General features: G+C 39.0%; 1 protein-coding gene, 1 long non-coding RNA gene and 1 pseudogene across 6 annotated transcripts in view; 1 reads left to right on the top strand and 2 right to left on the bottom strand.

The window, feature by feature from the left end:
* The window catches only part of ACER3 (alkaline ceramidase 3), a 156,506-nt gene that overhangs the window by 111,952 nt on the left and 19,368 nt on the right, over positions 1-25,186 (top strand). For 4 of the 5 annotated variants that reach the window (XR_014814746.1, XM_021062554.2, XM_021062555.2 and 1 more), the window contains one exon: positions 15,563-15,621. Coding sequence is in view for 3 of the 5 variants with exons in the window: in XM_021062554.2 (XP_020918213.1) it covers positions 15,563-15,621 (59 nt within the window). In the remaining 2 variants the exon portion in view is untranslated. Of the gene's footprint in view, positions 1-1,346; positions 1,533-15,562; positions 15,622-25,186 lie in introns of those variants that run through there. The other variant, XR_014814747.1, reaches the window with a different exon arrangement.
* On the bottom strand, positions 2,310-2,748 carry LOC110262309 (protein MIX23 pseudogene; annotated as a pseudogene).
* Positions 6,556-12,623, bottom strand: LOC146399739 (uncharacterized). Its single transcript, XR_014814761.1, has 2 exons — positions 8,139-12,623; positions 6,556-6,911 (listed from the first exon to the last, which is right to left on the bottom strand). It is a non-coding gene; the product is annotated as an uncharacterized LOC146399739 (long non-coding RNA).

Below are 25,186 nucleotides of genomic sequence, written 5' to 3' on the forward strand. Positions count from 1 at the left end.
AGGCACATAAGACATGACTGCTGGTCTCAAAGAACTCACTGTCTGGGCAGAAAGATTGACTTGTAAAAACGTATTTGTAGTGTATACATTTTATAATAATCGTGTAAAAGTACTGATGTAGACAAGGGCACAGTCCCTCTGCTCCAGTGACTCCAAATAGGACTGCAGAATACGCATATTCCACATGGCTACTTACTACTTATCCTAGTATTGAAAAACAAATTAAAGAAAGTAGCCCACTATTTGGATAAACTAGTATTTCTCACTGCTTTGTAAAGTTTTATTTAAAGAGACCTTTGCCTCAGATGTGTAATATAGAATATCCTGTGCTGATCTGTTAAGTAATTAAAACTGATACTTTCTATTTATACTTATTGCTTTAAAAAATATATCCCTAATTATTTTCAGGGCGTCATTTTTTAAAGGCAGCATACAGAAGTTCCCAGGCTAGGGGTCAAATTAGAGCTGCAGCTGCAGCCCGACGCCACAGCAATGCTGGATCCTGGCCACGTCTGCCACCTCTACCACAGCTGTGGCAACGCCAGATCCTTATCCCACTGAGCAAGGTCAGGGATTGAACCCACATCCTTACGGACATATGTCGAGTTCTTAACCTGCTGAGCCACAACGGAAACTCCCAGGGTATCATTCTTAAAAGAGAACTTCTCTTTCTGAGAATCTTCTAATTGTCTAAGTTTGGAGTATTGCCCTCAATCTTTCATATTATTTTTATGTATAAAAAATTAGAAAAATTGTTTTGTAATTTTAAGTGGAAAAATTGTTTTCAAATTTGGAACAAGATCTATAATATTTTTCAAGATCTTAAAAATAAGGGAAAAGAAAGGAAAAGCATTGTGGTCTCAAATCTAAAGGAGCTCTGGCTTGAGACTGGAATCTTGGTTTCGTACCACTTTGATGCTTTGGAATCTCAATTTCTTGCCATTTGGTTATCCATGGACAGATTTCTTGCTGTGCCTATTTGTCAGTTTCCTTATCTGTAAAGTACTCACAACAAGGAAAGGCATTATTTCATGAGGGTAATATAAAAATAATTAATATAAGATAATGCAAAGCACAAAGGAATAAATGTAATAATACAGTGTGATACTAAAAGTACTCATGTAAGATGGCATGCATAAATTCTGCCTGTGATGATCACAGAAAGCTTTTGAAAGGAGATATTTGAGAAGGACCTAAAGAGATAAATAGGGATATTACAATTCAAAGTACCTGTCACGGAGTTCCTGTTGTGGCTCAGTGGTTAACGAATCCGACTAGGAACCATGAGGTTGTGGGTTCAATCCCTGGCCTCACCCAGTGGGTTAAGGATCTGGCTTTGCCGTGAGCTGTGGTGTAGGTCACAGACGTTGTTCGGATCTGGAGTTGCTCTGGCTCTGGCATAGGCCGGTGGCTATAGCTCCGATTAGACCCCTAGCCTGGGAACCTCAATATGCCGTGGGTACAGCCCTTAGAAAATGCCAAAAGACACACACACACACACACACACAAAAAGAAAGAAAGAAAGAAAAAAAGTACCTGTCACAACAAGGATGATTGTCTTGCTAACCAAATTAGTTTCTCTGAGGGATAATATACCAATAACAGTTCTGTTTTACTGTATTAAATTCAAGGTGACCCAGACATCTCCAAGAGAGCTAGATACTATTTATTTAAATTGATGGCCGTGCACAGGATAATGCTCAACTCACATAGCTGCTAAATTCAATAGAAACACTTATATATCTTAAGCAAGAAAACAAAAAGAAAAGCATGTATGAGAATAGATTAAAAGAACATTTTAGAAGTTATTGAACCCTTTTAAAGCAGCTAATTGGCAAATCAGTAATTATCTCAGATGAGATTTCATCTAAAGTCTCTAAGAGTTCTGTTGCTTAAAATCTTCTTGCCAAAGTAGATTTCTCTTAAGACATATTTGTATTTTATTACTACCCCTCTAATTTGACCCTCAAGGTTTTCAAGAAAGGACACACTATGTAGTTGATTTACAATGTTGTGCCAGTTTCTGTATTTTACTTTTTTTATTTTTATTTTTTTACACTGAGTCAGAAAATTATTTTAATAATTACAAAACATCTTTTTTTGTACAGAATCAGTATAAAATAGCAGTTGATTTCTCCAGAATTATCAGAATCATTTATACTTGGAGGTCTTGGCTAAGGGGGGCTGAAAGCAATAGGAGGTCTTGGACTTTGGCTCAGAAATCTTCCTAGGAAGCCCACCTTGTTGATGTCTGTCATGCTCAGCTCTTATGAGGTGACCTGGTCCTTTTCTTAAAAAAAAGTATTTTTTTATTCGTTCTTTGGAGACTTGAAGTGAATTTGGCAGCATTCATTAAATACCTTCCAGTTCCTGTCATTTACCACTCATTCGACATAATCAGTTCTGACTGCATCCATTTCAATTTTACCTGTTTTTTCTAAGTTGCTTTAATAACGTTAAGTCACCCAAATTCTTTTCTCTCTCTTCTCGAAGTTGTTTGACTACCACTGAGGTCTGAGCTATACAGTTTTTTATGACTCTGTCCCCGCTGGCATGAGCCTCCATCAGAGACTCATAAAGTTGTTTACAGGTTTGGCTGGCATCAGTTTTCCTTGCAAAGGAAGCTGTTGGAACTACAGTGTTTAATTCATGTACTATACTGTCATCTCTCATCCTCACCACCTTGAGTAATTCCTGGGACTTGGTGAACTCCTCACAGTTCACACTGCCGCTGGGTGCCACCAGATTGCTCAGTTTTGTGTGTGTGTGTGTGTGTATGTGTGTTTTAAATATTCTTTTCCATCATGTTCTATCCTGGGAGACTGAGTATAGTGTCCTGTGCTATACAGTACGACCTCATTGTTTATCTTTCTCAATGTAACAGTTTGCATCTACTAACCCCAAACTCCCAGCCCAACCCTCTCCTTCCCCCCTCCCCCTTGACAACCACAGTCTGTTCTCTATGCCTAGAGGTCTGTTTATGTTTTGTAGATAGATTCATTTGTGCCATATTTTAGGTTCCACATCTAAGTGATATTATATGGTATTTGTCTTTCTCTTTCTGCCTTACTTCAATTAGTTTGCTAATCTCTAGTTGCATGCATGTAGCTGCAAATGGCATTATTTCCTTTTTTGTTTTTGTTTTTCTGGCTGTACCTGCAGCATGCAGAAGTTCGCTGGCCAGGGATCAAACTGGAGCCACAGTAGTGATACCACCAGATCCTTAACCTGCTGTGCCACCAGGGAAGTCCTTTTTATGGCTGATTAGTATTCCACTGTATATCTGTACCACATCTTCTGAATCCATTCATCTGTCATTGGACATTTAGGTTGTTTCCACGTCTTGGCTATTGTGAATAGTGCTGCTATGAACGTAGAGGTGCATGTGTATTTTTGAATTAGAGTATTGTCCATACATATTTCCAGTTGTGAGATTGCTGGATCATATGGTAATTCTGTTTTTATTTTTCTGAGAAACCTCCATACTGTTTCCCATAGTGGTTACACCAGCTTACATTCCCACCAACAGTTTAGGAAGGTCCCCTTTCTCCACCCATCTCCAGCATTTGTTACTTGTAGACTTTTTTTTTTTTTTTTTTTGTCTTTTTTTTTTGCTATTTCTTTGGGCCGCTTCCGGGGCATATGGAGGTTCCCAGGCTAGGGGACTAATCAGAGCTGTAGCTGCCAGCCTACGCCAGAGCCACAGCAACGCAGGATCCGAGCTGCGTCTGCAACCTACACCACAGCTCACGGCAACGCCGGATCGTTAACCCACTGAGCAAGGGCAGGGACCCAACCCGCAACCTCATAGTTACTAGTCGGATTCGCTAACCACTGCGCCACGACAGGAACTCCCACTTGTAGACTTTTTTAATGACGACCATTCTAACTGGTGTGAGAACCTCATAGTAGTTTTGATTTGCATTTTTGTAATAATTAGTGGTGTTGAACATCTTTTCATGTATCTTCTGGCTATCTGTATGTCTTTGGGAAAATGTCTATTTAGGTCTTCTGCCCAAATTTTTCATTTGCTTTTTGTTGAGTTGTGTGAGTTGTTTGTATGTTTGGATATTAAGCCATTGTGAGTAAGCCATTGTCAGTTGCATCGTTTCCAACTACTTTCTCCCAATCCATAAGTTGTCTTTGTTGTTGATGGTTTTCTTTTTTCTTTTTCTTTATGGTTTCCTTTACTGTCCAAAAGCTTATAAGTTTGACTAGATCCCATTTGTTTTTTCATTTGTTTGTTTGTTTGTTTTTATCTCTACTGCCTTGGGAGACTCACCTAAGAAAACATTGGTGTGATTTATTTCAGAGAGTGTTTTGCCTATGTTCTCTTCTGGGAGTTTTATGGTGTCATGTCTTATGGTTAAGTCTTTAAGCCATTTTGACTTTATTTTTGTATATGGTGTGAGGGTGTGTTTTAACTTCATTGATCTACATGCAGCTGTGCAACTTACCCCAGCACCACTTACTGAAGAAACTTTTTCCCATTGTATGTTCTTATCCTTTGTCACAGATTAATTGACCATGGGTGAATGGATTTATTTCTGGGCTCTCTATTCTGTTCCATTGATCTGTGCCAATACCATACTCTTTTGACCACTGTAGTTTGCCAGTATTATCTGAAGTCTGGGAGGATTATGCCTCCTGCTTTGTTTTTTTCCTCAGGATTGCTGTGGCCATTCTGGGTCTTCTATGGTTCCATATAAATTTTTGGATTATTTGTTCTAGTTCTTTGAAAAATGTCATGGGTAATTAGATATGAATCATATTAAATCTGTAAATTTCGAGTAGTATTGCCATTTTAACAATATTAAATCTTCCAATCCAAGAGCATGGGATATCTTTTAATTTCTTTGAGTCCTCTTTAATTCCCTTTATTAATGTTTTCTAGTTCTCAGCATATAACCTCCTTGGTCAGGTTTATTCCTAAGTATTTTATTTATTTATTTTTTTGGTGTGATTTTAAAAGGTTTTGGGTTTTTTTTTTTTACATTGCCTTCCTATTTCATTGTTAGTGTACAGAAATGCAACTGATTTTTGAATGTTTGTTAATCTTGTATCGTGCTACTTTGCTGAATTCCTTTATCAGATCGAGTAGTTTTCATGTGGAGTCCTTAGGGTTTTCTTTATATAGTATCATGTCATCTGCATGTAGTGATGGTTTTACCTCTTCCCTTCCAGTTTGAATACCTTTTATTTCTTTTTCTTGTCTGATAGTTGTGGCGAGGACTTTAATACTCTGCCGAATAAAAGTGGTGAGAGTGAGCATCCTTGTCTTATTCTAGATTTTAAGCAGAAAGGGAAAAGCCCATATTGCTTTCGTGATATGATATGATATGTCCCTACAACAGAGTACTTTGGAATCAAATTTATTGTCAGAAAGATCCATGGTTTTGTTTTTGTTTCGTTTTTGTTTTAGGGCTGCACCTACAACATATGGATTTTGTTCCCAGGCTAGGGATTTAATAGGAGATGCAGTGTGGGATCTGAGCCGCATCTATGATGTACACCACAGCTTGTGGCAATGCCGATCCTTAGCCCACTGAGCAAGGCCAGGGATCAAACCTCATGGATACTAGTCAGATTCCTAATCTGCTGGGCCACAATGGGAACTCCAGAAAGATCTGTTTTTAAAAATAAAGGAAAATACTATTTAGATTTTGGTACGATAATGAACCTGGAAAAAAATGTGAAGACTATGTAAAAAATTAGCTAGCTGTGGAGTTCCCGTCATGGCTCAGTGGTTAACGAATCTGACTAGGAATCATGAGGTTGCAGGTTTGATCCCTGGCCTTGCTCAGTGGGTTGAGGATCTGGCGTTGCCATGAGCTGTGGTGTAGGTTGCAGACGCGGCTCGGATCCCGTGTTGCTGTGACTGTGGTGGACCCCTAGCCTGGGATCCTCCATGTGTTGCAGGAGTGGCCCTAGAAAAGGCAAAAAGACCAAAAAAAAAAAAAAAAAAAAAAGCTAGCTGTGTTTTACTTTAAGTAAATCTGAATGCAGTTATCATTTTAAAAAACTGCCCAGGAGTTCCCATTGTGGCTCAGTGGTAATGAACCCAACTAGCACCCATGAGGATTCAGCTTCAGTCCCTGCCCTTGCTCAGTGGGTTAAGGATCCAGCATTTCTGTGAACTGTGCTGTCGGTCACAGATGTGACTCAGATCCTTTGTGGCTGTGGCTGTGGTGTAGCCCAGCAGGTGTAACTCCAATTAGACCCTTAGCCTGGGACCTACCATGTGCCATGGGTGTGGCCCCAAAAAGAAAAAAGAAAAAAAAGAAACTGCCCAAAGTCTAACATAAGTGACCTGCTTGGGAATAAAAAAAGAATAAGTAATTTTCATAGAAAGATTTCAGGGAGTTACCATCGTGGTGCAGCGGAAACAGATCCAACTAGGAACCATGAGGTTGCGGGTTCAATCCTTGGCCTCGCTCAGTGGGTTAAGGATCTGGCGTTTCCGTGAGCTGTGGTGTAGGTCTCAGATGAGGCTTGGATCTGGCGTTGCTGTGGTGTAGGCCAGCAGGTACAGATCCGATTTAACCCCTAGCCTGGGAACCTCCATATGCTGCAGGTGAGGCCCTAAAAAAGAGAAAAATTTCAGGAATGCTTCACATAGGAAATTACATTAAAGCAGGATTTGACCATGGAACTCTTTTTTTATTGAATATGTCTCAGTATCTCTCAGCACAGTGATATTCCCGGGGATGCTGTTACTGAGTCTAAGTTCATGCCAATAAATTGAGAGACAAGTTGCCAGGCAAGGAATAACGACTTATTCAGAAAGCTAGCGGCCCAGAAGATGGTGGATTTGTGTCCCAAAGAACCATCTTGCATGAGTTAGAATTCAGGCTTCTTTTATACTAAAATGGGGGAGAGGTAAGGTCAAACATTTCCTGGTTCCTGTCAGTCTCTGGAGGGGATGCATTAATTTCTTCCTCCCTCCAGTCATTCACACGTGAGCCTGGTCAGGATGTTTCCTGTGAGCTAAACCAAGGTGTTGTTTCTAATTTTTTGTAAGATTTTTATTTTTTCTATTATAGTTAATTTATAATATTCTGTCAGTTTCTGCTGTACAGCAAAGTGACCCAGTCTCTCACACACACACACACACATATATATACCTTCTTTTTCTCACATTATCTCCCACCATGTTCCATCACAAGTGACTAGATAAAGTATTTTAGCTTAATGCTCAGTTACAAGTAATATCTACATTTAGTTTATTACCATTTAAACTATGATTATGTAGGAAGCACTACTTTTTACCCCTATTGTTTGAGGATAATTTATTTTAACTCCCCCAAAAATGCTTCTTATAAACCTATTTCGACTATAATTATAGACATATGACACCATAGTCCCTTCATTTTACAAATGGAAGTCCAAGGCCACAATAAATGAAGTGACTTATTCAAGGTTATATACTGAGTCATCAGTCAGGTGGTATAAAAATCTAGATTTGCGCAACTGCAGCCCTTGACTTTCCTTTTTTTAATCTTTTTAAGGCCGCACCTGCAGCATATGGAAGTTTCTAGGCCAGGGGTCAAATCGGAGCTGCAGCTGAGGTCCATGCCACAGCCATGGCAACACCTAAGCTGCAGCTTGTGGCAACACCGGGTCGCTAACCCACTGAGCAATGCCCAGGATGAAACCTGCATCCTCACAGAGTCAGCATCAGGTCCTTAATCCATTGAGTGACAGCGGGAGCTCGGGCTTTTTCTGTTAGAGATTCTCTTTACTATGTTTGGACAATTGATTGTCATTAATGTAATGAATCTACTACAAACTCCAAATTCCTAAATCCTATTCACTATCCCCACTGTAGGGTCCCACTCATCTGGGGCTTTATTCACATATCCTACCTGAATTCCCACCCTGATAAACTTCCTGAACCACAGGTGAGCTCGGTGCCTTTCTCTTAAAGTGAAAGACTTGCGCTCCCTCTGGGCATTAAACATTAAGCTAATAGTTATTCTAGTGGGTTAATTTTGAATTCTTTATCATATATATATATATATATATATATATATATATATTTTTTTTTTTTTTTTTGTCTTTTTAGGGCCGCACCTAATGCATATGGAGGTTCCCAGGCTAGGGGTCTAATTGGAGCTGTAGCTGCTGCCCTACACCACAGGCATAGCAGCACCAGATCCGAGCCGTGTCTGTGACCTACACTGCAGCTCATGGCAACATCAGATCCTTAACCCACTGAGTAAGGCCAGGGGTTGAACTCACAACCTCATGGTTCTTACTCGGATTTGTTTCCACTGGGCCACAACCAGAACTCCTGATATATCTTTTATTTTGAAACAATATCAAACTTACAGAAAAGTTGCAGGAATGATACAAAGAAACTTTTTCCCCTGGACCACTTGAACTTGCATTGTCAACATGTTGGCGCATGCTGCAATATGAAGACTTATGATAGTGTCTATCAGATTTCTCCTTGTAAAGTTACTCTGTTTCTTCAGAATTAAAAAGAACTTTGTAATAAAAGTGCTCTGAGACTTACAAAAATATTGTTAATTATTAAACTTTGAGTTAATTTTTATGAGCTCTTGTATTCCAGTTTTATGCAGTGGGTTATGATTTAGTAACAAATCATGATTTATTTTGGTGTGTAGTTGTCTCAGATTTGGCCAGTGGAGCACTTTCAAGTTGGTGTCTGCATCCTTTTGACATGTTCCCGTCATTCTTTGAGTATTTCTTACTTTTTGGCACAAGAAGGCTTATCTTGTTCTTTCCTTGCTCCAGGCCTGACCTTCATGGAGCCTTGGTTTCTTTTAATGGGGAATGAAATTTAGAAACCAGATCCAAGTGCTAGATACCTGATTACGTTTGCCTCTGCTCTATTAGACTGAGCTCTTTGAGGTCAGGAGTAGTGAGGCTTTGCCTCGTTGAATGATGAATGCCTAGTCCAATGGCTTCACTTAGTCAGTAAGTACTTGGTAGAAAATGAGCGGGTTAGTAATTTGGAACTTTTCCCCATTTTTTGGCTTAATCCAAGGAATAGGCTATAAGGAATGAGTCATGGAGAATGTTAGCTCTGAAGAAATACTGAAAGTCAGTCTCCCTTATTATCAAAATAATTATATCTGTGATTTCCAAGGTCCCACCCTACAGCCCCATCCCACTTAATTTGCCCTCTTTTACCAATCTACCTTCAAATCTTTCCACATAGGCATAGTAATGCCAAGTCACGGAAGAAAAAATTGTTTTTCAGCTTTCCTCAAGATATTTTAGTTGTCTTTTTACTGATAAAAACACAACCTGCTTTTTTTCCTAGGCTGTAGGTTCCTTGAGGATAAATACCAGGTCTCAGTTTAAAAATGGCATATTTCTATGATTCTTTAGCAGAGAAAAAACACTAATACTATTTTTATAGTCTTTGGAGCTTGGAGACTGAAAAAGTATTAAATATGGAAAGGTATGAAAATCTTTGTAAAAATTTTAGATGAAAATAGCAGGGAGTGGAAAAGTATGTATTCCATTATCTTTTTTATTTAAAAAATGACTAATATCAGAATATGCATAGAGAAAAATTCCCAAAAAAAGAAAAGGTTATGTAGCCACCTCTAACTTCAAGAGAGCCTGGTAAATCAAGCTTTCATAGATTGGGAGATATTGCGACCCCAATAAAATCAGTCTTCTATAAAGACAGGCAAAAATATATACTTAGTAGTAAGCCACTAGCAAGATCTGTCTCAGATTCCTACGGGAGATTCAGAATGTATGGGATAGAGGTGCTTGTGAAGAGAAAATCAATTTGAAAAAGCCCCCTTGTACTTCTAGGATATAGATTCTTAGCCATCATTTGATATGTTTACATAATCTTTGAACAGTCCGTTCCTCTTGACTTCTCTATGCTGATGAGTTATAATTTTGTTTCTTCAGCTCAGATTTTTCTTCTAAGGTTTAGACCCAGTAGTCCAGTTACTGCTGGAGATCTCCACTTGGATATCTAACTGGCACCTCAAACTCTGAACATGTCTAGGAATGAAATCAACATTTTTATCCCTTTCTTTGCATAAATTCTTTAACGCAGTAAACAATTTCACCGTACACCTAACTGCCCAAGTCATAAACGAGGCCATCATTGACTTTCCCAAATTTGACCAACTCCCACATCAAATGATCAGTCTAAGCCTTAAGTATCTCCCTGATCCATCCATTTCTCTCCTTTCCCACCAGCATCCTCCTAGTAGCAGGCCCCATGTCTCACCTAGGTTCCCACAAGACCTTGTCATTGGTCTGTTTTCCATCAGCTTTGCCTCCTCCTCATTTCATTCTCCACCCAGCAAGACAGGGCCATCTTTGTAATCCACGGATGATCATGTTGAGCCAGAGGTGAAACTTTCATTGACTTTGCCTTGTTCTTAAGATAAAGTCCAGCTCTTTCGCAGGACTTAAAAAGCCAGACTTGACTTACCTTTCTGACTTCATTTTTTCCCACAATATATTCTAGTCAGCATTGTTTTCTTCTAATCCCCAGAATATAAGCTATGCCAGTTACTCTCTTTCACCTTCTCTTAATATTTGTTATTACTGATAATGCTTCAGTTATAAAATTGAGCATTATATCCTCCAAAAAGTTTTCTTTTTTCTTCCAGTTTTGTTGAGATATAATTGGCATACAGCACTCTATAAGGTATAATCATTAAGGTTTAATGATTTAACTTACATACATCATGAAATGGTTACCGCAGTAAGTTTAGTGAACATCCATCATCTCATATAGATACAGCACTAAAGAAATAGAAACAGTTTTTTTCCTTGTGGTTAGAACTCAGGATTTACCCTGTTAACGACTTTCATATATAACATATAGCAGTGTTAATTATCTTTGTTGTGCATTACATCCCTGGTCCATCAGGGGCTTTCTGATCTGCATAAGTGTGGATTAGGTGGCCTTCCCATGTGCTTACCAAATACTCTGTTCACTCTGTTACTGAGTTAAAATAATACATTTTGATTCCTGGTTACTTATCTCTCCCCTCACTAGATTGTAACTGCAGTGAGGGCAGGGATCATGCCTTTCTTGTTGGCCATTATAGCAGCATGGCTACAACTACTGATTGAGGCAGGCAATCAGTCTCTAGTAGGCTTTAATCTAATACGGTGTTTACGTAGCTTTATTATAGGATACAAGGTGGCGGATACAGTAGGTGTAACATTTTTATCTCCTCTGGAGATTCAGAACTCTCCATATACACGGCTTCTTTTGCCCTCTCATCTGCATAAGTGTGTACATCTGCCAGGGATGAGAGCTTAGTGTCGTGGAAGTCATTCTAATAGGCAGAAGTTACAGCCCCTTTTTTCTTTTTTTTGCCTACCATGCTTTATAATGGGCATCTTTCATACTGTTATCATGCTGGCCCCACCCTGCAGTCTAGGTACAGCCTTCACAGTAACAAAAGCAGATACAACATTCCCTATTTATCTTAACTGTTGTATTCAAGCCTGAGAGACTTGAGCTCATTTTCAACCAGGCCTACATCAGCCTAGGCTGGATATTAACCCTTTACTCAGAACTTTTTATCTCCAGGGTCTAGTACATTGCTCAATGTATATATTTATTTGATTTCATTTAATAGAGAGACCACAGGTAATAGACAGGAGTCATAGTGAAGCCTTATAAGAGAGTCCACCTAAAACATCAGAATATAGAAAGGCTGAAAATGTAAGTACAGAAAAAATATATACTGCGCAAACACTAATCAAAAGAAATCTTATAGTTGTTTGTTTTGTTTTGTTTTGTTTTGTTTGTCTTTTTGCCTTTTCTAGGGCCATTCTTGTGGCATATGGAGGTTCCCAGGCTAGGGGTCTAATTGGAGCTGTAACCACTGGCCTACACCACAGCCACAGCAACGCAGGATCCGAGCCGCGTCTGCAACCTACACCACAGCTCACGGCAACGCTGGATCCTTAACCCACTGAGCAAGGGCAGGGATCAAACCCGCAACCTCATGGTTCCCAGTCAGATTCGTTAACCACTGCGCCACGACGGGAACTCCTACAGTTGTTTTAATATCAAACAAAATAGACTTTAAGGGACAAGTACTTCTATTGATAAAGAGAAATTAGTTCATAGCATTAAAAGTATTCAGTTCATCAGAAATTATGATAATTTAAAATTTGTATCTTTAATATTTATATATCTCAAAATATATAATAAATGACTGAACTAGAAGGGAAAAAAATCTGTAATCTTAGGTGATTTTAATATGTAACTCAGCAATTCATAGAAGATACAGAAGACATAAATAACATGATTAGCAGTTTGTGTCTTACATTTGTAAAAATTGACCATATACTTGCTTATTCAAAGTTTTAAATTCCAAAAGGATGGTGATCTAAATATAATTTCTCAGTATAATGCAATTATGTTGGAATTTAATATAGTTTAAATAGCACATGGATCAAAGAAATCAGAAATTGGAAAATATTTTGAAGTGAATCATTGAAAATAAATATACATTTAAAACTTGGATTCAGCAAAATTAATATTTGGAGGGAAATTGTCTAGCCTTGAATAATGTGTGTACCAAGAAAAAAAAAAAGCTTAAAAAGGAGAGGCTTAGCATATATTTCAAGAAGTGAAAGATAAAAGAAAAAAAGAATACAATAGAAAACAATATACTATCAGGAGTTGGCATTGTGGTGCAGTGGAAACGAATCTGACTAATATCCCTGAGGGCGCAGGTTCAATCCCTGGCCTTGCTCAGTGGGTTAGGATCTGGCGTTGCTGTGAGCTGTGGTGTAGGTTGAAGATGTGGCTTGGATCCCACATTACTGTGGCTGTGGTGTAGGCCAGCAGCTGTAGCTCTGATTCGACCCCTAGCCTGGGAATTTCCATATGCCCTGGGTGCAGCCCTAGAAAATAAGAGAGTCAAAATAGTAGTAAACCTTGAGGAAGAAGGGGTATAGGACTTAAGAAGGGTATGTGGTTGATTTTTGATATCCTGCCAAAGTGTAGTTTTTTGACCAACAAAGCTATTTGTTTTGGTTGGTGTTTTTTTCATTGTTGTTTGTTTGTTTGTTTGTCTTTTGTCTTTTTGAGGGCCGCACCTGTGGCATATGGAGATTCCCAGGCTAGGGGTCTAATCGGAGTTGTAGCTGCTGGCCAACGCCACAGCCACAGCAACACCAGATCCAATCTGAGCCATGACTGTGACCTACACCACAGCTCACAGAAATGCCAGATCCTTAACCCACTGAGCAAGGCCAGGGATCGAACCCACAACCTCTGGTTCATAGTCGGATTCGCTTCCACTGCGCCACAATGGGAACTCCCAAAGCTATTTGTTTTGTGATAACCATCAAACTATTTTTGTTTTGAGCACTTTATGTATGTGTTATATTTAAATTTCAGAAGTTTTTTTAAAGTTTAAAAAAGAAGGAGCAATTAAATAAGAAAATGACAGACAACTGAAAGAAGAAATAGGTTTGAACAATAGAGGACATCAAATGGCTGGTGAACGTAATATACAATGTTCATCCTGTAGCCAGGGAAATACATATTAAAACCATATACACTGAAAAATATTTAGAAGTCTGATTATATCATGTGTTGATGAGTATATAGCACGAAAGAAGCACTCATACACATTGTCAGAGTAAATGCTGGTATAACCACTTTGGACAACAGTTTGGCCTTTTTTGTAATTTTGATAATAATATACCCTCCTAGCCTGCAATTACATTCTTAGATACATGCCGTGGAAACACTTGTGTGTGTATGCCCTGGAATATGTGAATAAGTATGTTCATAGCAGTGAAACCTGGAAATAATCCAAAAATGTCGATCAACACGAGAATGGGTAAATAAATGTGGTATTTGTTTTCAGTTAAATAGTGTGTTAAATCAAAAAGAAATTAACTATGGCTACATACAAAACATAACTGATTTTTAAAAGACAAGACAAAAACAGATGTGTGCAACATTATTCTATATACATGAAAATTTTAAAAACAACTCTTTAGGAGACCAGTTTGAGTTAGTAAATATGTAGAGAAAAGCAAGAGAGGAGTTCCGGCTATGGTGCAGCGGGTTAAGGATCCAGTGTTGCTGCTGCTATGGTGTAGGTCACAGCAGCAGCTCAAATTCAATCCCTGGCCCAGGAACTTCCATATGCCACAGATGTGGCCAAAAATATATATCTTTCAAAAGAGTGGTTTCCTCTAGAAATAAGGTAGTGAGTTGAACTGGGAAGAGGTATGTCTTTTGACCTGAATGGTACTTTCCCAGCTATTGTCTTTATGAGTATTTGTTAAGCTGTGCATTTGTATTCTATGCAGTTATCTTGAATTTATATTTCACACTTTTAAAAGTTAAATTTTCCTACTTGGGGAGTTCCCGTCGTGGCGCAATGGTTAACGAATCCGACTAGGAACCATGAGGTTGCGGGTTCGGTCCCTGCCCTTGCTCAGTGGGTTAACGATCCGGCGTTGCCGTGAGCTGTGGTGTAGGTTGCAGACGCGGCTCGGATCCCGCGTTGCTGTGGCTCTGGCGTAGGCCGGTGGCTACAGCTCCGATTCAACCCCTAGCCTGGGAACCTCCATATGCCGCGGGAGCGGCCCAAGAAATAGCAACAACAACAACAACAAAAAAAAAGACAAAAAGACAAAAAAAAAAAAAAAATTTTCCTACTTGGTTCAGGTTTCCAGGTAGTAGTACCTGTCCCATGCTCAATGTAAAAGAGAAAGAGGTTAGTTGTTGGAGCCAAGCCTAGGAAGATGTGGGAGCATATATAATAAAGAACACAGGGGAATAGATTAACCTCAGTCAAGAAGAAATGGCCACCTCTTTCTTTGGAAACTAGGAATGGGAGAAAGACTGCAGAGAGAAGATACATATGGAATGCAGAAACTCTTAGGAGGAGAATTTAAAAGAGTTCAGGAATTCCTGTTGTGGCTCAGCAGTAACAAACCCAAATGGTATCCATGAGGGTGTGAGTTTGATCCTTGGCTTCGCTCTGGGGGTTAAGGATCCAGTGTTGCAGTGAGCTGTGGTGTATGTCATAAACATGGCTCGGATGCCGCATTGCTGTGGCTGTGGTGTAGGCCGGCAGCTGCAGCTCCAATTCCACCACTAGTCTGGGAAATTCCATATGTAGAGGATTTGGCCCTAAAAAGAATAAATGAATGAATGAATAAAGGAATTCAGATTTTTACTGTTATAAGATGGAAAGTAGAATCATTTGCTGAAAGTGACACTAATGAGAAGGGAAGGATCTCTAGGGAGTATGACGCAACAATGCTGCATTTGTCCAGGGTTCAGCAGCTATTTAAAGCTTCATGTAACCATTCACAATTAAAATTGATGTGGGACTTCTGATATTGGTTATTCACAGGCAGGCTCTTTCCTCAAAGGTTAGTATGACTCTTAATTATATAGTTACACATTTTTTTTTTAAGAAAGATTGTCTTCTTTAAAATGTAATGAAAGGTAATAAATGTTTACATTTAACCAGGAGGGCTATTTTTGTAGGCAAAATACACTTCCTTTGCCAAAAAATAGTGACTTTACTAACTTGGTTTCTCCTTTCTTCCTCAGGTCATGTATGGAATGTTGGTCTTCACATTAGTAGTTCGGTCTATTTATATCGTTACATGGTAAGTGGTGTGGATCTTCCCCAGAACACACTCAGGTGGTAAATCTCCAGCCTAAATGGAAGTAACATATAAAATCCAACTCCAGCAAGGAAACTGATAGAAAACTATATCCCAGCAGTGATTATGGTGTATTATAAGGAATACTAATTCTTTAAGCAAGTTGTGAACAGGCATCATGTGAAAACAAGCATTCCAAAATGAAAAAATTGAGGAAAGCTGTGTAGATGGCCTCCTTTTGAATGTGTATGTGTATGTATATATATATATATATATATATATATATATATATATATATATAGTGTACATGAGTGTATTAAAGACCTTGAAAAATCCTACAGTAGCAAAGAAGATAACTGTGTTTATGTTTCTCAAACTACTTGGCTAAGTAACCCTTTTTGCAGAACACCTGTCAGGGAAGACTGTTAGTGTCACAGAAAAACAGTACTCCAGAAAGATCATTTAGGAGATAGGCATAATCACTATAGTGTTTATGAAGAATAAAATAAGGAATATTTCTTTTGGGGAAAGGGCATCCCAAGTTAATTTTCTTTTCATTTCTTTTATCTTTATTAAAATTTTTATTGAAGTATAGTTGATTTGCAATGTGTTAGTTTCAGGTATACAGCAAAATGATCCACTTTTATATATATGTGTATGTGTGTATTCTTTTTCGGATTCTTTTCCCTTATAGGTCATTACAAAATAGTTAGTATAGTTCCCTATGCTATACTGTAGCTCCTTTTTGATTATCTGTTTTATGTATAGTGGTGTGTATATTTATTAATCTCAAACTCCTAATTTATCCCTCCACTCTCCTTTACCTTTGGTAACCATGTAGCAGGTACCCAGTAAGTAAATAGTATGATTTACCAGTTTATTCCTGTTTTTTTCTTTTTTAATTAAAGCTTTTGTTTTGAGGTAATTGTAGAAGTATGTGCATTTATAAGATATAATAGGAGTTCCCGTCATGGCGCAGTGGAAATGAATCCAACCAGGAACCATGAGGTTGCGGTTCTATCCCTGGCCTCACTCAGTGGGTTAAGGATCCAGCATTGCCACGAACTGTGGTGTAGGTCCCAGATGCGGCTCAGATCTGGTGTTGCTGTGGCTGTAGCGTAGGCTGGCAGCAACAGCTCTGATTAGACCCCTAGCCTGGAAACCTCCATATGCCGCAGGTGCAGCCCTGAAAAGACAAAAAGACAAAAAAAAAAAAAAAAGAAGAAGAAGTAATAGAGATCATCTGTACCCTTTACCAGTTCCCTCCAGTGATAACATCTTGCAAAACTATAGTACAATATCACAATCAGGATTTGACATTGGCAGAGTCAAGATACAGAAGAAAGACAACACAGGAGCCACACCCACTTCCCTCCCACCCTGTCCCCTCACCTCCCATCCGAAACCACTGGCAACCACTAATCTCCCCTTCATTTCTCTGATTTTTTCAAGAGTGTTATTAAATGGAGTCATACAGTATACATAACCTTTAGGATTGGCCTTTTACATTCAGCATAATTCACTGGGCGTTAGTACACATTGTTGAGTGTATCAGTCATTCATCCCTTTCTGTTGTGATACTCCCAACATCCCCTGATACGCATCTCATGATAAGGATGTACCACAATTTAATCATTCATCTGTTGAATGACCTGGATTATTTCCCTATTTTGACTGTTTCAGTAAAGCTACTATGAACATTAGTTCACGGGTTTTCATGAGAATATAAGTTTTCATTTCCCTGGAATAAATTCCCAGAGTTGACTTGCTTGGTTGTGTGATAATTGTATGTCTGGTTCTCGTCAGAACTGCCAAGCTGTGTTCCAGAGTAGCTCTGCCTTTTTACATTCCCATGAGCAGTGTATGTGCAACCTAGTTTCTCTGCATCCTGGTCAGCATTTGGTGTTGTCACTTTTTATTTTAGCCATTTTTGCAGGTATGCACTGATATCTCATTGTGGTTTTAATTTTCATTTCCCTAATGTCTAATGATGTGGAACATATTTTCATGTGCTTATTTGTCATCTGTATATCCTGCCCCCTCTCAGGGCTGTTATACCGCAGAGCAAAGAGGAGGCTCCACTCAACATCCCGTGTAGGCTCTGGTCACCACAACAGTCACACACTCTATCAGAGGGATAACAGCCAGCACACACTGAAGAAAGACATGGCAAGCATCCATGCTAAAAAGAGCCCTTACTCCAAAAATATTAGATTCATGCAGGCTATATCCCACATAAAAACATCCCTTTAACACCACAGTAGATAACTTTTTCTCCTAAATTCATAGAGTCAGAGACATAAAAGTAATATGAAGAAGCAGAGGAACTATTCCCAATTAAAAGAACAAGAGACGAGTTCCTTCTGTGGTGCAGTGGGTTAAGGATTCAGCATTGCCACAGCTGTGGCCTAGGTTGCAGCTGAGGCTCGGATTTGATCCCTGGCCTGGGAACTTCCATATGCTGTTGGTGCAGCCAAAAAAGAAAAGTGGAAAATTAAAGAATAAAAGAACAAGAGAATCCCCCTGAAGGAGGTAATAAAAAAAATACTGAAAGAGGGATTCTCGTTCTGGCTCAGTGGGATCAGGATCTGAAATAGTCTCCCTGAGGATGTGGGGTTGATCCCTGGCCTTGCTCAGTGGGTTAAGGATCCAGTGTTGCCACAGCTGTGGTGCAGGTCACAGATATGGCTTGGATCCAGTGCTGCTGTGGCTGTGGTGTAGGCCTCAGCTGCAGCTCTGAATCAAGCCCAAGAACTTCCATATGCCACAGGTGTGGCCATAAAAGAAAAAAAAAACAAAACTGAAGGAATGGAGGAAGTGATCTGGAAGATAGAATAATGGAAATCACACAATCAGAACAGCAGACAGAAAGACAAATGAATAAAAAATGACAACAATATAGTGAGCCAATCTATGCATAATAGGGATCCCAGAAGGAGAAGAAAGAGAAAGGGGGATTGAAAATGTATTTGAAGAACTTACAGCCGAAAACATCTCAAACCTAAAGAAGAAAACAGGAACAGGAATCACAGGGTCCCAAACACGATGAACCCAAACAGACCTACACCACGACATGTTACAATTAAAATGCCAAAAGCTAAAGGGGATTTTAAAGCCACCAAACAAAGAGAAAAACAAAGAGTGAGTTACAAGGGAATCATAAGGCTGTAAACTGATTTCTCTACAGAAACATTGCAGGCCAGAAGGGAGTAGGTGGCAGAATGTGTTCAAAGTCCTGAGAGGGAAAAGCCTGCAACCTAGGATATGCTTCCCAGAAAGATTATCATTTAGCATAGAAGGAGAAAGATTTTCTCAGACAAAAACTAAAAGAATGCAACAGCAATACTAAACCTAACCTAACAGAAATACTGAAAGGTCTTCTCAAAATAGAAAAGCAAGAATCTATAGGAGAGAGAAAATCACAATTGGAAAATAAATCACTTAAACCAGTACATAGATTTGGGGGGGAGAGGGGTGAAAGAGATAACTGCAGACAACAGCAGAAAGATAAACATGAAGATGCAAAGGACATCAGAATCATAAAATGTGGGGAAAAGGAGTAAGAAAACGTAGATTTTTCAGGAATTCCCATCGTGGCTCAGTGGAAATGAATCTGACCAGCATTCATGAGGACTCAGGTTCGATCCCTGGTCTTGCTCAGTGGGTTAAGGATCTGGTGTTGCCGTGAGCTGTGGTGTAGGTTGCAGACACATCTACTGCTGTGAGCTGCACAACAGTTGTGTCATAGGCCTCAGTGGCAGCTCTGATTCGACCCCCAGCCCAGGAACTTTCATATGCCTCAGCTGCAGTGTAGGCCACAGACATGGCTCAGATATGGCATTGCTGGTGTGTGGGCTGGTGGCTACAAGTCCAATTTGACCCCTAGGCTGGGAACTTCCATGTGCCTCGGGTACGGCCCTAAAAAAGACAAAAGGAAGGAAGAAAGAAGGAAAAGCAAGAGGCTGAAGACTAATGAACTAATGAAGTATTCAACTTCAGTAATTAGAAAACAGATCAAAGAGAAATGAAGACTGATACTAATAAAAAGCAGAAATTATTGGGAAAAAAAACCCAGGGTTACAATACTGAAGATGATAATTTTGTTTCCTCCGAAACCTTACTAAATGTGTAGCAAAGGAATATATTTATGAAGCATAAATCCACAAGGAGAAGACTCAATAAAATTTTAGTAACTAGAGAGTAGATGGATTACTGCTAATGCCTTAACTAACCCACAAAAGCCAAATTCTAAGCCAAGACCCTCCAGTTTACATCAGAATTTTCTGAAGTATCAGGCATTAGCAGCAGCAGGCAGTTTGACAAAGGAGATCAAGGAGGGATCTAAAATAAATAGGATTATTTAAAAGTTTTAAGAAACCATTAAATGCTTAGACCCCCTTCACCCAACTCCATGCTCTGGAATAACTTCAGAAGTCTGCAGTTTTTTTCTCAGGAAAGGTGAACAGTGTCTCTAGATTGGATTTTGCCAGGCACAGTTGAACATATGAATACCAGACTGAAATCAGGGAAACTGGGTGACCTTATGCTTTCTGAATGCTGAATGCAAAGACTTCTAGGCAGAATACTGAAATAATCTTCTGATAGGAAATATGAGGAATTCCCATCGTGGTTCAGTGGTTAACGAATCCGACTAGGAACTATGAGAATGTGGGTTCGATCTCTAGCCTCACTCAGTGGGTTAAGGATTTGGTGTTGCCGTGAGCTGTGGTGGAGATTGCAGATGCAGCTTGGTTCCCATGTTGCTGTGGCTGTGGTGTGGGCCAGCAGCTACAGCTCCGATTAGACCCCCAGCCTGGGAACTTCCATATGCCGCGAGTGCGGCCCTAAAAAGACAAAAAAAAAAAGAAAAATATGAGCAGCTAAAAAACCCTGAAGATACTGATATTGGGAATTTCCTAACAATTGGCCCAAAAAAATAATCCAACTATGAAGGTTACTAATCTAAAGGCCTCAGTCATGTGCTTAGAACTTGTGGTCACCTTTTTTAGTTTCCTGCTGTTTTAAGAATGAGGAGACACTAAGAGTTCCCATCGTGGCTCAATGGAAATGAATCTGACTAGCGTCCATGAAGACACAGGTTCAATCCCTGGCCTGGCTCAGTGGGTTAAGGATCTGACGTTGCCATGAGTTGTGGTGTGGGTTGCAGATGTAGCTCGGATCTGGCATTGCTGTCGCTGTGGTATAGGCTGGCAGTGACAGCTGTGATTCAACCCCTAGCCTGAGAACCTCCATATACCGCAAGTACAGCCCGAAAAAGACCAAAAAAAAAAAAAAAAAGAATGAAGAGACACTGCCATATATGATGACTATATCCAAAACAAATAATAAGGGGAAAAAGTTACCTTAGAATAAGCAACTCTACATGAAGAAAAAAACAACACAATAACAAATATCATTAATTCATTAATAAATATATACTCTTTAAAGATGTGGTTGATCAAAATAAGAGAAAGCCAAAAAGGAAGAAGACATAGGATATAAGACATAGGAAGTCCAACACAGAGAGAGGTGAAGGCAGTTGCCAAGGTGAAGGTGAAGGGAATGGATTGCTCGTGTAATAGCTACACTCCCTAGTCAGGCAGCCGGTCCAGAATGAAGCAGTGTGACTCCAGACACAGATAGAAGAGGGACTTCTGTATTATACGCTCCTGACCTGATAATACAGGTAGTCTGTGCCCAGGATCCTATCTGTACTTAGCTTGGACCATGTACTGATGAAGTTCTCACTCTCTCCTACGTGCCCTGCTACCTAGATAACCAAAGACATTCGTGTCACCCCACAGAGGAATTTTGCTTTGAACTACCTCTGAGAGCCGCAGATTGGCCTTGGTAAGTAAGCGTAGAAGCAGAAAATAGAGCTTATCCCACTCCCACTGATCATATCCCTGTCACATGGCAGCACCTGGCCCACACTGCAGCCCTGCCAGATGCCCTCACTGTGCTGAGCCCTGTGTTTCCTGGGACTCATTCTTGCCTCCCTCAAACAGAGCGATGATGAATTCTGAAAAGCTGAAGACATACTATGACTCTCCTAAGAACATTCATCAGACAGTGGCAATAATGTCCTTTCCATGCATAGCTAGGTTTGTGCTTTCCTGATGGTTTTTAAATTAATCACATTTTTCATTCATTACATGCAAATATTTGTAGTTAAAATAACAAAATATTTGAGAATATCTATTATTTACCACATTTCAAAAGGAGAAAAACCACATGATGATAGCAGTGAGTTTAGAGAAAGTATTCTATAAAATTCAGCAGCTATTTATGATCTAAAAAAAAAAAAAAACCAAAATAAAACCCTTTACAAACTTTATTTTTTTCCTTTTTAGGGCCACACCCATGGCATACGGAAGTTCCCAGACTAGGGGTCTAATCAGAGCTACAGCTGTCAGCGTACACCACAGCCACAGCAGCATGGGATCTGAGCCACTTTTGTGACCTATATCACAGCTCGTGGCAACGCCAGATCCTTGAGTAGGGCCAGGGATCAAACCACATCCTCATGAATACTAGTTGGATTCATCTCCACTGAGCCATGATGGGAACTCCCTAAAACCCTTTACAAACTTAATAGAAGGGGGACTTTCTTAACCTGTAAACTACAGCCTGTAACACATTTACTCATGAAATGTTATAAAAAGTTATCTTTAAAATGAAGAATAAAATAAGGATAGACATTGTCACCACTTCTTTTCAACATTCTACTGGTGGAAGTCCTATCCAGCATAGTATTTGCAAATGACATGATCATGTGCAGAAAATATCGAAGGACATGTACCAAAACCACTAGAAGCAGTAAGTAGAATTTAGCTGGGTCATAATATTCAGACCAGTATTCAGAAATCATATTTCTGTATACTAGCATCAGACAATCAGAAAATGAAATTTTTGGAAGTGTAATTTAAAATAGGATCAAAAACATCAAATATTTAAGGATTAAATTTAGCAAATATATGCTAAATTTAAGCCCCTGTATATTGGAAACTGCAGCAAACTTTTTTTTTTTTTTTTTTTGCTGAGTGAATTAAAGAAGACCTAAATAAATAGATGTATCATTTTCATGGATTAGAAAACTTTAGTTTTGGAGTTCCCTGATGGCTCAATGGGTTAAGGATCTGGTGTTGCTGCTGCTGTAGCGCGGGTTCGATCCCTGGCCCTGGAACTTCCACATGCCATGGGTGTAGCCAAAAACATGCGCACATCTGCACACACACAAAAAAACTTAAGATATCAGTTCTCTCCAAATTGATCTAAAGGCTCGTTGCAATTGCAATCAAAATGTCTGTAGGCTTTCTGGTAAAAATTGAGAAACAGTTTCTGAAATTTACTTGGGAGTGCAAAAAGACCTAGAGGAGCCAAAACAATTTTGAAAAAGAACAACAAAGTTAGAGATCTTAACACTACTTGAGTTACTCTGTACTACACATCAAACAATGTATTACTGGTAAGAATGAAATATGTATTAATGGAACATCTCAGAGCAGATCCACACATCTATACAGACCTGATTTTAAGTAAACATTTTAAGGCAATTCTGATAGGAAAGGATAATCTTTTCAAAAAATTGTGCTGAAAACGCTGGATATTCTTATATTCTTATTTTTAAAATGAACTTAAACTCACACCGTTACTATTTAAGTGAATCATATCCCTACGTGTAAAAGCTAAAATTATAAAACTTCTGGAAGAAAACATAGAAATCTTTGCAGTCTTTGGATAGTCAATCAGTTATTAGATAGGACAGAAAAAGCACAAACTATGATGAATAGTAGATAAATTGAACATCACAATAAACTTTTGGGAGTTCCCTGGTGGTCTAGAGGTTAAGACTTTCATCGCTGTGGCCCAGGTTCAGTCCCTGGTCTGGTAACTGAGATTCCCCCATCAAGTTGCTGCACACTCAGCCAAAAATAAATAAATACATAACTTTTGTTCTTCAAAAGACACTTAAGAAAATGAAAGGAATATTTGCAGCATCATGGATGGACCTAGAGATTATCATACTAAGAGAAGTAAATCAGAAAGAGAAAGACAAATATCATATAACATCACTTATATGTGAAATCTAAAATATACAAATGGGAGTTCCCGTCGTGGCGCAGTGGTTAACGAATCCGACTAGGAACCATGAGGTTGCGGGTTCGATCCCTGCCCTTGCTCAGTGGGTTAACGATCCGGCGTTGCCGTGAGCTGTGGTGTAGGTTGCAGACACGGCTCGGATCCTGCGTTGCTGTGGCTCTGGCGTAGGCCGGTGGCTACAGCTCCGATTCAACCCTTAGCCTGGGAACCTCCATATGCCGAGGGAGCGGCCCAAGAAATAGCAACAACAACAACAACAAAAGACAAAAGAAAAAGTCAAAAAAATATATATATACAAATGAACTTACTTACAAAAGAGGAACAGACTCGCAGGCATAGAAAACAAATTTATGGTTACGAAAGGGGAAAGAGGGTTGGAAGTGGGATAAATTAGGAGTTTGGGATTAGCAGGTACAAACTATTATATATAAACTAGGTAAACAGTAAGGTCCTACTGTATAGCACAGGGAAGTGTATTGAATAGCATAATAAAAGTATGAATCTATAATGTATATTATTTTTCATATGTATAACCAAATCACTTTGCTGTACATGAGAAACTAACAGAACATTATATATCAACTCTATAGCAATAAAAAAAATTTTTTTAATCCACAAAAAGAAAAAAAAGAAAAAGGAAAATCACAGACTTGGAGAAAATGTTTGCAAAGTATATGTTCATTAAATACAGTATCAAAGAAGACATTTGGATAACAAATAAGCACATGAAAAGATGCTCAGTAACATTATTAGGGAAATGCACCTGAAAACCACAATAAGTTACCCCTACATGCTTACAAGGACAGCTGAGATGAGAAGATTGATGTCATACCAAATGTTGGTGAGGATTTAGAACAAAAACCGTTCATACACTGCGGTAGAAATGTAAAATACAATCACTTAGTAAAACAGTTTAGCATTGTCTTAAAAAGTTTAGCATTCACCAGTCAGACAATTCTGCTATTTTTCTCCTAGCTTTTTACCCAAGAGGAATGAAAGCGTATGTCCATAAAAAGACTTATTTCTGAATGTTCACAGCTGCTTTTGTTTTTTTATATTTGTTACAACAAAAAAATCAGAAACACAAATATCCACCAACATGTCAACAGATAAGTAAATTGTGGTATATCTACATAGTGGAACACTACTCAGCAGTAAAAGGAAATGAATATTGATGCATCTAACAACGTGGACGAGTTTCAAAATAATTATGCCAAGTGAAAGAAGCCATACAGCAAAGAGAATATGCTTTATTATTCCCTTTATATAACATTCTGAAAAATTTATAAACTAAGCTTTTGGATGTGATGGATAGAGCTGTAAAAAATACATTAGTGGAATTCCATGGTGTCCTAGAGGTTAAGGTTCTGGCATTGTCACTGCTGTGGCTCACTGCTGTGGCTTGGGTTCAGTCCCTGGCCTGGGAACTTCCTCATGACATGGGTGCAGCCAAAAGAAAAAAAAT

This window comes from Sus scrofa, chromosome 9 (assembly GCF_054392235.1).
Source record: "Sus scrofa isolate SSC_HxYL_T2T_F1_AM1 chromosome 9, Sscrofa_HxYL_maternal_Yorkshire_Landrace_v2.0, whole genome shotgun sequence".
Taxonomy (NCBI): Eukaryota; Metazoa; Chordata; class Mammalia; order Artiodactyla; family Suidae; genus Sus; species Sus scrofa.